The sequence below is a fragment of the Rhinolophus sinicus genome, chromosome 13, assembly GCF_057876585.1.
Source record: "Rhinolophus sinicus isolate RSI-liver-muscle chromosome 13, RSI-T2T, whole genome shotgun sequence".
In the NCBI taxonomy this organism is placed as follows: domain Eukaryota; kingdom Metazoa; phylum Chordata; class Mammalia; order Chiroptera; family Rhinolophidae; genus Rhinolophus; species Rhinolophus sinicus.
Genome location: NC_142513.1, coordinates 33,633,041 through 33,651,297, shown reverse-complemented (window position 1 = coordinate 33,651,297; position 18,257 = coordinate 33,633,041). Strand labels below are relative to the sequence as shown.

Sequence of the window (18,257 nt, the reverse complement as noted above, 5' to 3'; positions counted from 1 at the left end):
GTGCATGGTGTCAGATTTATCAGAGTGTTCACTTAAATTATATAAATGTCTAATCATTTATTGCACATCTGAAACTAGCATATTATTGTACGTGAACTGTAGAAAATTGCAATATAAAAATAAATTTATAAATGTCTAGAAAGACAATCAAGAGTATTATAGAGGAGTCAGAAATATTGAAGGATCACAAAAGATAGAACACAAATAAGATCTGACCAGTGGAGAAACAAGACCTCAGGAAATCACAGCTCTAAAACATTTGCAGAAGAATGGTGTGGACATAAACTATCTGTAGGGGAGCTTCAAGCTAAGAGTCAAAGCCTGCAAGAGGTTGATACTCAGGGTGATAACTAGAAAGCTGGATCTCACTGTACTCCTTTTATTGGGTTAATAATTAAGAAGCAGCGCATTGTCCACAGGACACAGTGCAATGTCCACAGGACAACGCACTGTGGTGGGCAATAAGAGCTCAACAGAAAAGCTGTGCCTGAATGTAGAGAAGTGGAAAGCCCAAACAGCAAGCAGCTATTGGTCCTGGCAACTCATTCTATTTCCCTTCTACAGTCACTCAAGATCGGTGAATATGTGGGAAAATAAGGCTTCTTAAATACAAAAATGAACATAAAACAAAGTGTCACTACTATTTAAGGAAAACTAGCATAATAAGGCACCAAATTCAACAAATAGAAGACGAAACGTTCAGTGAAAATACTTATTAGAGCAAACAGAAAAAAAAATCATATATATACCGGGGTTGCCAAAAAAATGTATATAAGTAGACACTGGTCAACGTTGCTCAGGCAGTAGTTTGCTGTAATCAGAAGTGTCTGGATGCTGATGGTAACTGAGCACCTCTTGTAATTGCAGAAATCAAACGTGTTCATCTTCTGTTACTGGTAATATATTGAGAATTACAACTGTGGCACCCTCTGTGTGTGTGTGTGTGTGTGTGTGTGTGTATAAAACCTTTAGAGGGATACAACAAAACAATGTATCATTTAAAAAGATAAAATGTTTAAAAGTGCAATGAACACAGTTGAAAAGCAAATTAGTAAGCTAGAATAATAAATTTGACTAATTTTTCCAGGCCATAATGAGACAGGACAGGAAAAACACATTATGAAGAAAAAGAGATTTGAACGACAGATTCATAAGATCCAATCTTTTTCTAGTAGGAGTTGCAAGACTGAAAGAAGGAGGAGAAAGTGGAAGGAGAAAATTCCAGAGAGGAAGAAATGTTTGAATCCTAAAATTTAAATGAGCTATCAGGTACTGAATGGAGCAAATAAGTAAAAACTGATACCAGAGTACATCTTGGTTAAATTTTACATCTCTAAGGATAAGGGAGGAATCTCAAAAGTGTTCAGGAAAGGGGGAAAACAGTTTATATATAAGGGAATAAGGATTAGATTACTTCAGACTTTTCTTAGGTAACAGTAGTGGAAAACATTAGGAGGGAAAGTTATTTTGAACTTAAAATCCTGTACTCAGCCAAGCCAGCAATCAAATGAGGAGCCAAATAGAAACATTTTCATACATGAAAAGAGTGATAAGCTTAACTCCCACGGCTTTTTTTCTGTAATTGAGGGTACACCTCAAAAAAACAAATAGTAAAACAAAGGAGGAAGACAAGAGAGGCTAGAAAAAATAGTGAGTGAAGACTCTGATGGAATATGGTTTAGCCCAAGTAGGTTTATATAAGTAGTATAAAAAAACAGAAACTAAAAATAATAAATAAAGGACAACATGGAGAATGGGTATGTGGGAGAAAGAAAAGAAACTTTATTAAATTCTTCTCCTGGTCAGAGGAAGACTAGTTACTGAATAATGATATCTAAATACTAAGCATATTTGTTAAATATTCAATGAGAACCATTTAAAAATAGTAAGTGGAATACTATATAAAACTTCTTAATGGTGACACGGAGGAAAAATGCAGAACAAAGAAAATTCAGTCAAATGTACCAAAGGTATGAAATGATAGCCAAAATAATAAATAAATAAACAACAGAAAATATGAATGTAAAATATTAAGATTGCAGGAATAAGTTTAAATACATGAGTAATTAAAATATTAGGTTTAATCATGTGGAATTGCCAATGATTGACTATTTTTGACCCATAAAAACAACAATTTCATATAGTTCAAGTAACTGCTCATAAATTATTTCATATTATTAAAATACAGAAGCTTTCACATTTGTTTTAAAAATAAATTTATATGCTGTTTATAAGAAACATGTATTTCCTGAAAATACTAAAGACCGAAAATAAAGAAAAGGCTATTGACAAAAAAAAAAAAAAAAAAAAAAAAAAAAAGATATATAAATATTAGTATCAGGCAAAATAGAGTACAAGATAAAAGTATGATAAAATGAAAAATCCACCGAGAACTATAAAAGCCATGGACTTTTAAGTATCTGACAGTTACACTGAAATATATAAGAAAGAAAAAACAAAAAGCAAATCCACAATCACAGTGAAATGCACTAAAACACATTTCTCAGAAATTATGTTTGAGTAGGCAAACATTAAGTAAGCCTAGAGGATTCAAGTAATATAATTAACAAATTTGTTATAATACGTAGACCTTAAGAACAATGTATAGTTTTTCCTGGTACTTATGGAAAACTACAAGAAACTGCAACACAACTATGAGTATCTAAGAAGCTGTGACAACTGAAGAGAGGGTTCATTAAGGTAATAACATTTGAAATTAATATGAAAATATCAATAGCTTTCCTACATGCCATCAATAATAATTAGAATATGGGAAAGGGAAAAAAGATAGTATTTAAATAACACTACCAGCAAAAAAATCATGCCCAAATAATAATCATAAGAGGAAATGGTAGAACTTTAGAATAAATAAAATTATAAAATGTTATTAAATAATGTAAGAAATATCTAAATAAATGGAGAGACATATTATGGTTTTGAATGGGAAGACTAAATATTAAGATGGGAAGACTGATACAGATTTTCCAAAGTTGACCTATACCTATAAATTTAATATAGTGCTAATTAAAGTGGCAGCAGTTTCTTTTCTTAAAATTTGGTAACTGACAAGGTAATTTTAAAGTGTACACAGAGAGAAAATCTTTAAGAATTACTGGACTGGAATATAAAGATCTCCAGACATATAGTTAGGTGAAAAAAAAAATAAGTCACACAATATGTATGATATGATCTCATCTAAGTTAAAGAAAGGACAGAGTAAGTACAAATGAACCTATGTGTAATTAAGTGCATGAAAAAGACAGAAAGGATGCACAAAGAGATTGCTTTTATTCGTTATTTACATAATAAAAAGGAAAGGGAAAAAAGATATGCGTTTCAGGAGAGGCTCTTCATTAGAGCTTGTCCTAACCACCTATTACTCACATTGGTACATGTGTTAGCAAAGCTCTAGCTTAACAAAATCAATCAACCCTACCTATTACTGTAGATTCCTTTTTTTGCTACAGAGAGCAGGGAGGTCTATACTATAAAATAATTTGAAAAATTATTTGACTAACATTTTAATGATACATCAGAAAATATGTGTGCATGTATGTATGAATATATATATGAGATGTGATTAAAAATATGGTGAATGTTTAAATTAGAAAAAATTATTACAGTAAAAGACACACTGCCATTAAGCCCCTTAAAATACTCCCCCTCACTTTAAACACACTTATCCCATTGTTCTTGCCACCTTTGGAAGCAGTTCTGGAAAATCCTCTTTCGTGAGTGTGTTTAGTTGTGCTGTCATGTCTACCTAGAGGCCTGCATCATTTTGACTTTGGGGAAGAGCCAGAAGTCACATGGTGCCAGATATGGTGAATACAGTGGGTGAGGACACACCGTAATGTCTTTATTTGACAGAAATTGCCATACCAGAGCGATGTGAGATACGGAACGTTGTTATATGGAGGATGAAGTAAAGACACTCATGAAAGAAGACTTCCAGAACTGCTTCAGAAAGTGGCAAGAATGATGGGATAATTGTTCAAAGCGAGGGGGAGTATTTTAAGGGGGATTAATGGCAATATGTCTTTTACTATTTTATATATATATATATATATATATATATATATATATATATATATATATTTTTTTTTTTTTTTTTTAATTTAAACATTCACCATATTTTTTCAATCACACTATGTATGTGTATATATGCATGTATATATTTGGATATTTGGATTCCAAATAAATGTTCACCTGAGTATTTACTGTAGGGAGGCTGTGATCTGATTTTACTGGCTGTATTTTACAAAATATTCCTAGGACTTTGATTTTGGAGCTGTTTTCCCAACATATGGCACATGCTCCTGTGCTAGATGCAGTTGTGAAAAATATTCATCCCTAGTGAGAATGCATTGGCTTTTTAGAAGCAGTCAGAAGGTATTTGGAACTGAGCCTTGTTTGGGAGAGTGGGTATTTCTCTGGCCAGTTATTGCTGCTGCATTTAAATCTTTTGATTTCTTAATGATATTTAAGTCAAGGAAGTGAGTCATGCTGATACATGAGGGAGGATCATTTCAGGAAGAGGGGAAAGCAAGACAAATCCCTGAAGTAGGTATGTGTGAGGAATTGTTGAGAAAGAGTGAGGAGGTGCCAGTGTTTGAGGCAGAGGGAGAGAGCCGAGGAGCAGAGAAGATGGAGGCAGAGATGGAGGAGGGCACCGCCTACTGCAGGGTCTTGGCTAGCTCTGGCTCTTACTCTGAATGAGAAGAGAAGGCTTTAAAGGTCTTTGCCCACAGATGCCATGTGACCTGACTTGGAATCATGTTGGTTGTTAGTTGAGAAGAGACTGTAGGGGTCAAGGGTGGAAGCAGGGTACATCTAGGGAAGAGAAATTGGCAGCAGAGGTGGTAAGGAATAGTTTAAAAACAAATATATTTTGAACATAGAACTGAGAGTATTTGTGGAAATAGTTGACTTGGGGTGCAAGAGAGAGAAGAGTCAGGGATGACTTTGAGGTTTTTGGCCAGAATTACCCAGACTGATGGAACTGACATTTACCAATCTGGGAAAGATTGAAACAGAAACAAGTTCAGAGGAGAAGCTCAAGTACACGGTTTTGGACATGTCAAGACTAAGTGATTGCTGATGAATGGGACCCAGTGTACAGGTGGAAGGCTTAGCCTGCATAGGAGCCCGGTCATCTACTTCATGGTCATGAGAGTTGGGGGAAGTCGGGAATGTGAGCACAGGTGCAAGTAAGTGTTGGCTGAGGAAGTATATGGAAGTTCTGACCTTTTTTATATTTCCTCAATGAAATAGGAAGCGAGATTATTAACTGAAAGTCAGGAGGGTGAAGAAGTATTGAAAGGAAAGGAAAAAGTTGAAATAATCATCTAGAGGAGCTGGCGACTAAATGCACTAAGGTGATATAATGTGATTGGCAGGTAACACTGAAGGCCACCTTGAGGTTAGTGATCCTGAATTTAAGTGGAAACCCATCAGCATGGTGGGTGAATCCAGTTGATGGTGTATCAAGGTCCATGAAATTTAAGCTGGATAAGAGGAAGAAAAAGCAGAATGGGGAGTATGAGAGAATGAAAGAGCTTAAAATCAAGGGATTACAGGCTCCAGGGACAGAGTGAAGTAAGAGATATTACCAATGAGATGATTTTGGGAAAGTACCTAAGAAGGAGACCCAACCGTGTGATTAGAGGGTTGGAAATTTCAGTCTTAACACTTAGCCTCCAGGGAGGGTAGAGGGGCTGAAGGTTGAATCAATTGACAATGGCCAAAGATTTAATCAATCATGACTATGTAATTAAGTGTCCATAAAACCCCAAAAGGATGGGGTTCAAAAAACTTCTGGCTTAGTGCACACATGAAGGTGCTGGGAGAGTGTCACACCAGAGAGGTCACGGAAGCTCTGCACCCCTTCCCACATACCTTGCTCTGTGCGTCTCTTCCATCTGTCTGCTCCTGAGTTATATCTTTTTATAATAACCTGGTGGTCTAGTAAATAAAATGTTTCTCTGAGTTCTGGGAGCTACTCTAGCAAATTAATCAAACACAACGAGGGGGTATGGGACGCTCTGATTTATAATCAGTCAGTCAGAAACACAGCTACCAACCTTGACTTGCAACTGGAGTCTGAAACCCAAGGAGAGGGTTGTTGGAACCCTCAATACATAGCCAGTCAGAAGCACAAGTTAAGCTGGTGTCTGGCGTCTTAAGTGTGAATGTGTGTGTATGTGTGTGTGTGTGTGTGTGTGTGTGTGTGTGTGTGTGTAGCAGTCTTGATTGCTAACTTACAGGATTTGAGGTTTTTCTCATTACATTGATATTCATGCCTCACCTATCTTCTTTGCTTAAATGTGTTTAAGGCTCTATCTTGTCCAATGATCACTGCCCATACTCATAGTATTCCAAAGCAATTTTTAGGAAAAAGAGATTCATGGCATCATAAATCATTTGAACCAGTTTGGAAAATATGTTCACAAAATGCAGGCTCTTTGCATATCTCTGAATATTTTCCAGGTTATTCTGTTAGTTCTCTGTGAAAAGAGGATGATGTAGACTTTCATAGGTTAGCTATTGAACATAGATCAGTGGTTCTAAATTGGAAGTGCTTTTGTCGTCCATGAGACATTTGGCAATGTCTGGAGGCATTTTTGATCATCATAAGTGTGTGGAAAAGTGCTAATGACATCTATTGGGCAGAGGCCAGGGATGCTATTAAAAAGTTTCATGATATACAGGGCAGCCTCCCACACCAAAGACTTACTATCTAGTCGAAAATATCAATAGTACCAAAGTTGTGAGGCCCTGATCTAGGAGGCAAAAATCTCATACTTCATTCAGACATACTTTTCTATTCCAGGATAGAACATAAATAATACTCATCTTACAACTAGAAGACAAGAGTACAGTCCCATCCATGCATCTTGCTCCTATGTTATGATTTTTTAATCATTAAAATGGTATTTTGATATCTATCTCATGGGATTGTTATAAAAATTAAATATGGCAATGTATGAGAAAACCCTCAGTTCAGCATCTGGCAAATAGTAGTTACTCAATAAATATTTGCAGAAAACAAATCCTTGAATACACAGGGGATGGGGTCTAGAGGGTGAAGATGAATAGAATTTACCCCGAGTAGTTCCTAAGCTACTCACTCTTTTAAAAATTTGTACGTACACCACCATTTCTGCGAACATTTTAGAGGAGAATAGCATTGACAACGATTCAGGGAGATGCACATACGTACCTTTTGTTCTTCTCGCTCTACGGCTGCGTTGCATTTTTCTATTCCCCAGTTTCTCAAAAAGTCTCTGAGATAGCCAAATAGGGTTCCAATTCCATATCCCATATAAGTGAAAACCATAACGTGAAGAGGTGCTTCCTCAAAGGATTCAACAATTGGCTTATCATTAAAATGTGGTTTCCCATTTTGCTGAAAATACAAAAGAAAATCAAAGGTTAGTACTCTCCTATTACAATAAAGTATGATACTTAAAATTTTGGACTTTCAATCTTTTAAATTTCAAAGAACATATTTAAGATGTAAAATCTGCTTAGAGAAAATTGGAAATTGATCACTGAAGAGGGTAATCAGAAATGTACATTGGTTTTTCAACCCTCTAATAAAACAATTGATTCAGATAAAAATTCTTAAAAAATGCTAAAGTTTCCATTAAGTGAAAATTTAATGAGGAATGGGTTTTAGCAAGAAGCCAAAGTATCACCCATATATTACCACCTAATCACAAACCTGGTGTTTCTACCTTAACTAGGTGATCAAATTATATCACAGATATTGGAACAACTAGCTACTCTGTGCTATTATCTTGATGTAGTATTCAATGTACCAATGAAACATTTAAGCTGAATTTTGTCACGCTCTTATATCTAACTTTCATTTTACAAGAATTAGGATAGAGAAACATGGTAAATTACTTCATGAAGAAACAAATAATTCACAACGTGGAAATTTCTGCATGACAATTGACTTGGTCTTTAAAATAAAAAAAATAAATAAATCGGACTACATCAAACTAAAAAGCATCTGCACAGCAAAGGAAATAATCAACAACATTTAAAGACAAACTATGAATGGGAAAAATAGTTGCAAACTTTATATCTGATAATGGGTTAATATCCAAAATATATAAGAAACTCATAGAACTAAAAAAACCCCCAAATAACCCAATCAAAAAATGGGCAAAGAACCTGAACAGGCAGACATTTTCCCAAAGAAGACATGCAAATGGCCAACAGTTATATGAAAAAATGCTCAACATTATTAATTATCAGGGAAATATAAATCAAAATTGCACTGAATAATGCAATTATGAATAAGAGATATCACCTCACACATGTTAGGATGGCTGTCATAAAAAACAAAAAACAAAAAAGAAACAAAAAGAAAAAACAAGAGATAACAAGAGTTGGGAAGGGTATGTAGAAAAGGGGACCCTTGTGTGCTATTGGTGGGAATATAAATTGGTACAACCATTATGGAAAACAGTATGGAGTTTCCTCAAAAAAAATTAAAAAATAGAAATCCCAATTCTGAGCATATATCCACAGGACGTTAAATAAGTATCTTGAAGAGCTATCTGCACTCATATGTTCATTGTAGCATCATTCACAATAGCCAAGATACAGAAACAATCTAAGTGTCCATTGATGGATGAATGAGTAAAGAAAATGTAACACACACACACACACACACACACACACACACACAAATATTATTCAGCCATATAAAAGAAGGAAATTCTGACATTTGCAACAACATGGATGAAACACACACAGAAAGATAGGTACTGCATTATCTCATTTACATGTGGAATCTAGAAAAACTGACCTCACAGAAACAGAGAATAGAAAGGTGGTAGGGAAATGGTGAGAAGTTGGTCAAAATGTACAAAACTTCAGTTATAAGGTGAATAAGTTTTCACTATCTATGTACAGCATGGTGACTATAGTTAATGATACTGTATGAGTATTTGAAATTTGCTGAAAGAATAGATCTGAAGTGTTCTCACCACACACACACACACACACACACACACACACACACACACAAAACAAAAAAATTTGGTAACTAGGTGAGGTAATGTATATGTCAATTAGTTTGATTCTGGTAATAATTTCACAACATAGACTGTATCAAATCCTGCTGTATATCTCAAATACATATAATTTTTATTTGTCAATTATACCTGAGTCAGGATAAAAAAAAAAAAAAAAAGACTAGGGGAGAAGACTGAAGAGACACAACCAAATGCAGTGTGCATTCTTTGTTTTTGTAAAAACAAAACAAAACAAAACAAAACAAAACAAAACAAAACAAAAAAACTAGTAAAAATACATATTTTGAAAAACTGTGGAAATTTAAATGTGGACTGGAACTATATCTTATTAAGGAATTATAGATTTTGTTAAGAGTGACAGTATTACAGTTATGTGTAAATGTTTTAATTTTTATAGATGCATGCTGAAGTATTAATAAGAGGGGTGGTAAAGTGTTATGAGAGCTGCAATTTTCTTTCAAACGGTCCATCAAAAATAAAATGTATACATGAAGCAATTCTGGGACAATGTTAATAATTGTTGCATCTAGGTGGAGGTTTTAGATGTTTGTTAAATAACTTTTTTACTTTTGTATATGTTTGAAAATTTTCAAATAAAAAGTTAAAATATTTCTCTCTTTTATTTTAGGTGTCAACATTCCAGTAGAAAGTAGACATTTAATATCAAACTATTCTGATTCCTGTTTAATTAATTTGCACATAATAGTTCCATGTTGGCTCAATGGATTAGTGAATAAATTATTCTTAATGCTACTACTAATTAAGTTTTTAGTTTTCAATAAGTATTTATACATTAATTCATTATTTCATTCAATAACACTTTGTATGGATCATTTCATTGGGAAATGGAGAATCTGTTTTTACTGCTTGGAATATATAACTTAGTGATTTACAGGAAATTGAAATCATCAAATGTCTACTGATACTCAATGTGCTAATTTATCTTACGTATATATTTAGAATGACGCATTACATAAAATTATGTTAATTAGAAATACTGGTTTTACCACTCACATAGTCTTTGTCATCATTACAAGCACCAGTTAAATCCACCAACACAATTTTCTAGAGCTTAATTTAGTCACTGAGCCACAAAATATATGACAATCGGAAAAAAAAAAATGTCTATCTGGTAGATGAATGTTTTCTCTCTCCACATTACCTGTTTTTAAAACAATTTTTAAAAAGCCTTTTCATAATGATATCTAACACTTGAGTTAAATCAGAAACCCACAAAATATTACTAAATCTTATTAAAATTCCTTACCTCCTTATTTATCCATTATATCAAATAACGTCTATAGACACCCCAAACTAACATTGATGAATGTTGCCTTTGTGTAATATGTCATCCCGAAATACTACCTGGTGGTTTGAAATAATACAAGTGAGAAAGCATTGCTTGAAATGAGATCTTGAATAAAAGGTGAATGAAAGGTTATAACAAATGCCTTACATTTGGGAAGATAGGGCAGTTATTGAGTGCCTATTACAAGCCAGCAATGAGCTATGTAGGTTCTGGGGTTTCAAAGATGACCAAGACATCACATAAACAAAATAAAGGACAAAAATCATATGATTACATCAATTGATGCAGAAAAAGCATTTGACAGGATATAACATCCACTTATGATTAAAACACTTAATAAAATAGGTGTAGAAGGAAAATACCTTAACATAATAAAGGCCATACATGACAAACCCTCTGCTAATCTCATAATTAATGGTGAAAAACTGAAGCCCTTTGCTCTACGTTTAGGAACACGACAGGGCTGTCCCCTATCACCTCTGCTTTTCAACATAGTGTTGGAAGTCCTTGCCAGAGCAATCAGGCAAGAGAAAGAAATAAAAGGCATCCAAATTGGGAATGAAGAAGTTAAATTATCACTCTTTGCAGATGACATGATGCTATATATAGAAAACCCTGAACACTCCACCAAAAAGCTATTGAAAACAATCAACGAATACAGTAAAGTTGCTGGCTATAAAATCAACGTACAAAAGTCATTTGCTTTCCTATATACTAACAGTGAAATCACAGAAAAAGAAATAGAAAAACAATTCCTTTTGCAATTGCAGCAAAAAGAATAAAATACCGAGGAATAAACTTAACCAAGGATGTGAAAGACCTATATGCTGAAAACTATAAGACATTTTTGAAAGAAATTGAAGAAGACACAAAGAAATGGAAAGACATTCCATGCTCATGAATTGGAAGAATCAACATAGTTAAAATGGTCATATTACCCAAAGCAATATACACATTTAAGGAAATCCCCATCAAAATCCCAATGGCATTTTTTAAAGAAATAGAACAAAAAATCATCAGATTTGTTTGGAACCACAAAAGACCCCGAATAGCCAAAGCAATTTTAAGGAAAAAGAACAATAATGGAGGTATCACACTTCCTGACTTTAGCTTGTACTACAGAGCTACAATAATCAAAACAGCATGGTATTGGCAGAAAAACAGACACATAGACCAATGGAATAGAATTGAGAACCCAGAAATCAAACCACATAAATATGGACAGATAATTTTTGACAAAGAAGCTAAAAACATACAATGGAGGAAAGACAGGCTCTTCAATAAATGGTGCTGGGAGAATTGGATAACCACGTGCAAAAGAATGAAACTGGACTGCTATTTGTCACCATGCACCAAAATTAATTCAAAATGGATCAAAGACTTAAGCATAAGACCTGACACAATAAACTGCATAGAAGAAAACATAGGTACTAAACTTATGGACCTTGGGTTCAAAGAGCATTTTATGAATTTGACTCCAAAGGCAATGGAAGTAAAAGCTAAAATAAATGAATAGAACTATATGAAACTTAAAATCTTCTGCACAGCAAAAGGAATCATCGACAAAATAAAGAGGCAACCAACTGAATGGGAGAAGATTTTTTCAAACAGTGCCTCCGATAAGGGGCTAATATCCAAAATATACAAGGAATTCATGAAACTCAACAACAAAAAAACAAACAACCCAATTGAAAAATGGGCAGAGGACCTGAAGAGACATTTCTCCAAAGAGGACATACAAATGGCAAATAAACATACTAAAAAATGCTCAGCATTACTAATCATCAGAGAAATGCAAATAAAAACTACAATGAGATATCACCTCACCCCAGTCAGAATGGCTATCATCAACAAGACAAATAGCAACAAGTGTTGGAGAGGCTGTGGAGAAAAAGGAACCCTCATACACTGTTGGTGGGAATGCAGACTGGTGCAGCCGTTATGGAAGGCAGTGTGGAGGCTCCTCAAAAAATTACGAATAGAATTACCATATGATCCAGCAGTCCCTCTCTTGGGTATCTACCCAAAAAATCTGAAAACATTTATCCATAAAGACATGTGTGCTCCAATGTTCATTGCAGCTTTGTTTTACGGTGGCCAAGACATGGAAACACCCAAAATGTCCTTCGATAGATGAATGGATAAAGAAGTGGTATATATACACAATGGAATACTATTTGGCGGTAAGAAAAGATGATATAGGAACATTTGTGACAACATGGATGGATCTTGAGAGTATAATGGTAAGCGAAATAAGTCAGACAGAAAAAGCAGAGAACCATATGATTTCATTGATATGTGGTATATAAACCAAAAACAACAAAAGAACAGCACAAATGAGAAACAAAAACTTGTAGACACAGACAATAGTTTAGTGGTTACCAGAGGGTAAGGGGAGTGGGGGGTGGGAGATGACGGTAAGGAGGATCAAATATATGGTGATGGAAGGAGAACTGACTCTGGGTGGTGAACACACAATGGGATTTATAGATGATGTAATACAGAATTGTACACCTGAAATCTATGTAATTTTACTAACAATTGTCACCCCAATAAATTAAAACAAACAAATAAACAAACAAAGAAACAAACAATAAAAGATGACCAAGACAGACCTGATTCCTGCTCCTGACTTCTTGACCCCCCTCTTACTATGTACTCACATCAGTCTTGTATGCCTTATGGATGGCTGATCTTAATATGCTAGTGCCTTTGGCTTCCCTCCTTGGCTCTGTTCTATGCTTGACATTTCGACTGCATCGGTTGCCAGCATTCCAGGTGAGATCCACCTCCTGGTTCCTTCTACACCATGGGGACACACAGTTGGCTTCCTTCCTTTCTAGATTTGTCCCAGACTCTAGCAAAAGGGATGGAGATCCTCATGAAGGAAGATTTGATGAAATTTTGTGACTGGTTAGGTATAATGTCAAGGAAGAAGAAAATGAATAGTATCTGCAAGGAGCATTATGGTCTTGTTGATAAGGACGAGGGAATTAGTCGGGCTGCTTACGGGAGTAAGACTGTGAGTATGCATGGGACATGCTAATTTGGAGGTGGTGATTGCTCATAGAAGTGGGACTGTTTGCCAGGCAGTTAGGAACGCAAGAAAAGAGAAAGACCCTCGCTAAACTAGAGGATCTGGGAGTTCACTCTCTGAGGCACAGTTTAAGTCATTGTTGAAGGTGAATGTGATGAAGGACAAATAATAAAAAGAGAAGAGCGGTGGGCTTGACAGGATTTTGAGACCCACTGCTCTTACGGGCACCATAGAGGAAGGCATGTGAGTGAAGGGGACCCAGTGTTGGTGACTTTAGGAACCTATTTAACCTGCTCAAAAATTAACCTCTTAGGGTGACTTAGAGGATGGCTGAATTATGTGGGTGCATGTAAAGAGATAAACTACTAGGACATTCAAGGCCATCCTGTGTAGATCAGCAGGTTTTTCATTTTTTCTTTTCTGGCCCCGTATCCACTTCTGAGCTCCACATGTGGCCATAACAAGCAGAGCATTTCCCCTGAAATCCATGAGAACTTTCTGCTTAAATTGGTTCTGAGGCAAACCTGCACTGTACATAACAGATTGTCTAGTTAGGTGCATATAAAACCCTCAGTTGGGTGCACCAAATAAAACCCTCAGTTTAGTTAGTTATTTATTTGCCCCTGTGACTTTTTCTCTAAGATAGTTATAACACAAAGGAGAAATTTTCAACAATGTCCATCAGCCCAAACCAATATTTACTTTACTCTTTCTCATATAACTGTATTTCTTTTTCATTTATTTTAATGTAATTTTATTTGGCAGAGAGAAAATGAGATACGTTTATGGAGAACAAAGTTATCTGGAAATATACAGGTCTTTCTCAACAGATGGAAAGTGACTCATTTACTACATTCCTTTATTTAAAATTGAAGTTAGTCACACTTCATGGGAAGGATTTCTTAAACGGGGGTTGGATAATTATTTTGAAATATAACAATTTGCCCTATCAAAGTAAATGATGCATAACATTTTGTTCAATAAGTTTGCTAGCTAAGGCCAACCCAGCATAGTAATCAGTAATACACTTTCTTTCTTTCTTCTACCTTTTCTTTCACAGCCTTGAAAATGAATAGATCCTGAGCCACCTTGCCCAGAGTGCCTGGTCATTTGGGCAACTGTGACACCCTGGGGCTGGTTTACTTCCTGCATTTCTGTCACATCTGGAAATAAACAGGGTGTTGGGGCATGCTGGGAGGACCCACCTTTACAGACAATTACTCATCCATTCAAATTAGCTGATGTTTTACTGGCTTCCTTCCTTACTGTCCTAGGGTAATATGAAAAGGAATTTAAAATCAATAAATACAGTCCCTTTATCCCAGAATCAATAGGGTAGTGGTTTATTGGGGTATGGCAGAGGAATGAGATTAAGGGTCATAACTTAGAACAAAAAGTAAATGTCATAAGGTGACACAAATGGAGGGACCATGTCACATTACGTGATCAGGACTGGCTTCTTGAAAAAAGTGGGACTTGAGCCCAGTCTTGATGGGAAGTAGAGCATAAACGTAGAGAGAACTTGCACAAGAGTGAGACTGCCTGTTCAAATCCAGACACTTTCACTTGCTGACTGCATGACCTTGCCTTGAAATGCCTCAAGTATAAAAAATAGAGCTAATAAGGGTTGTTTTGAAAATTAGTTGAAATATTATATACAAAGTACCTGCCAAAGAGTAAGCACTCATTAAAAGTTATGATTTTCATTAAATCTGAATAGAGACAATAGATGGTACTCTTAGAATGGATGATGCTGCTTTTAGAGAAATATTTGGGAAAGAATATATATAGAGCCTTGGCCAATGTTTATAAGGAGAAATGGGAAAATGGGCTACACTAGGAGACAGAAAGTTCCCTAAGAGGGGAGGAAGAAGTGGGAGGTTAAAGAGGGAAGAGTGATACTGTAAAGAGGGGTTGAGATACTGAAGTTGAGAAAGACCATTGTATATGGGGACTCTCACAAGAAAACTTCAGCAAGTGATGCTGCACCCTTTCTTCACAGCATACACAAAAATAAATCAAAATAAATCAAAGACGTATATGTAAGATCTAAAACTGTAAAACTCTCTGAAGAAAATATAAGTAAATGTTCGTGACCTTGTATTAGGCAAAACATTCTTAGTTATGATACCAGAAGCACAAATGAAAAAAGAAAACAGATAACTTTTACTTCATCCAATTTGAGATTTTGTGCTTCAAAGGATACTATTAAGAAAGTGAAAAGACAACTCACAGAACTGTAGAAGATATTTGTAAGTTATATATCTGATAAGGATTTAATATCCAGAATATATAAAAAACACTTACAGCTCAATGATAAAAAGACAAATAATCCAATTAAAAATGGGCAAAGTATCAGAATAAACATTTGTCCAAATATATGTAAATGCCTAAAGAGCACATGAAAAGATGTGCACTATCATTAGCTATCAGAAAAATGCAAATTAAAATCATAATGATTAATTTTCCTGCTAGCTAATCATGGTGAATACACAATGTGATATATAGATGATGTATTACAAAATTGTATACTTGAAACCTATGTAACTTTACTAACCATTGTCACCCCAGTAAATTTTAATTAAAAAAAAAATCATAATGAGATACCACTTTACACCCACTGGGTTGGATATAATAAAAAGGCAGATAATAACAAGTTCTATCAAAGATGTGAAAAAATTGTGATCCTCATACTGCATTTCCTCTAAAAGTTAAAAATAGAGTTGTCATATGACTCAGAAACTCTCTTAGGTATATAACCAAAGGAAATGAAAACACATGTCCACATAAAACCTGTACTCAAACATTCATAATAGTAGTATTCATAATACACGAAAAACGGAGACAACCCAGATAATCATTAACTGACGAATGGATAAATAAAATGTAATACAGCCACACAATGGATTATTGTTTGATAATAAAAATGGAGAATATACTAACAAATGCTCTAAAATGTACCCTGAAAACATTATACTAAGTGAATGATTCCATTTATATGAGATTTCCAGAATAGCACTGTTGTCCTTGAGGACATTGTTGGGTCACTGAATCAACCAATCCAGGAACCACCCAATTCTAGAATTTTCCCAACTCTAGACTTTTATTGTGTGAGAATAACAAAAATCTTATTTTTTAATCTACTTATATTTGAGTCTTCCATTACTTGCAGCTGAAAGGATACCAACAGATCAGTTCTCATCTCCAGTCAAGGGAGAAACAAGAATTGTAGACTAGATGAGAGGCTAGTGGAGGGGGCAGGACTGATGCTTATCTGGTATACATGACATAGTCATCTCAGATGTTCATGCCAGCATCCATTCTTCTGCTCTGCTTGGCAAATATACATTCCTTACTGTTAGCATATATTGTGAGAGCTGGAAGGGTAAGGGCAGTAGGAATGCAAAGAGAGAAAAATCCCCCAGATAGAATCGAGAGCATCAGGGGGAGATGCTCATTAACTTTTTTCCTGGACCACTGCAATCATCTCTCGGATAATCTCTTTATCCCATCCTGACTGCCCAAATCTGTAGTTGCTGGATAACTTTATCTCTAGGTCGAATATCCAAGTGTTACTTATAATAGCATCTCCACAGTACTTCCTAGAGATGGCCATCAACAAAAAGGATTTTGGAAATGCTACATACTCTGCATCTCTTGGATTTTCACAGAGTACAAAATCTAGAATGTGAGAGCCAGGGTAGACATCTGTTTTGTTCATCACTATATCCCATTGTCAACACACAGCTTTACTTGGTAAGTACTGAATAAATATTTGCTGATTGAATTAGCTTATTGAATGGTATTAAAATACTGATGTGAAAAACGACTTAACTTTGGGAAAATACATTTGGCACACGAATCAAATATATTCGTTACCTTTCATATAAATTTGCTTATGCCACAACAAAACTCTCTTACAGAAGTGTTGGCTATCAGCATAAAGTTAAGTTTCTTAGCACAGAAGACAATGACCTGCCTAAGTCCGCTGATGTTCTGCCTTTCATTTGTTACCTAAGCAACATCAAACTATTTTCATTTCGCACCCTGATTTTTGTTCCCTCCAAATCTTTTCTCATGCTGCTACTTTTCTGTAATTTCTTTGGTTTTCACTCCTTTTCCTAACTGTCTTCTCTTGCCACCTGTCCTTCACCTGCACTCCACATAGGTATATCCGTTGCCTGCCTAATATCCACTGTTTAGGACCCAGCTCTGGCTTCGCTTCCTAAAAAGATCAAGACTAGATGTTCTTACTGCATAACGCCATCATTACATGCACAATGTTGTATTAAAATAATATTTTAAAAAGACAATTCATTTAATAAAAGGACAGAAAATAAAGGCTCACTTGCAAAAAATAATAGTTTTCATTATCTCTCACTGAGGCCTTTCAAATATTTCAAATATTTTAACCATGTTGTCCAGTGTGGCAAATAATGGGTTCACCAAACCCATTTTCCTTTCCTCTTTCTTACAGCTGGGCTACATTTCCCACATTCCTAGCAGACAAGTGTGGCCATGTGACTGAGTTCTGACCAATGTGAAATGAGTAGAAGTGAAATATACCATGTCCTTGCCTGGCCTATAAAAGCCTCTCTCATGATCTATCTCTTTCTCTCTTTCCCCTGTTGCCATTCATCTGAATGCTGATGGCTAACATGACCTTAGAAGCCACACATTAGAGACTGCAGCACTTTTGTCTGGTTTCCTAAATATCTCTGTGGATCAGAGTCCTCATGACTGACTCCTTGAACTTCCTATCATTGATAAGTAGACTTAACATGAGTGAGAAATAAACTTCTATTGGGTTATGCCTTTGAGATTTGGTGGCACATTTTTTTCTGACATCTAGTATTCC

At 35.3% G+C, this 18,257-nt stretch overlaps 1 protein-coding gene across 1 annotated transcript in view; it reads right to left on the bottom strand.

The window, feature by feature from the left end:
• SPTLC3 (serine palmitoyltransferase long chain base subunit 3) overlaps positions 1-18,257 on the bottom strand; it is a 153,439-nt gene that overhangs the window by 111,607 nt on the left and 23,575 nt on the right. The window contains exon 2 of the mRNA XM_019713394.3: positions 7,223-7,408. Within this exon, the coding sequence (XP_019568953.2) occupies positions 7,223-7,408 (186 nt within the window). The remainder of the gene's footprint in view (positions 1-7,222; positions 7,409-18,257) is intronic.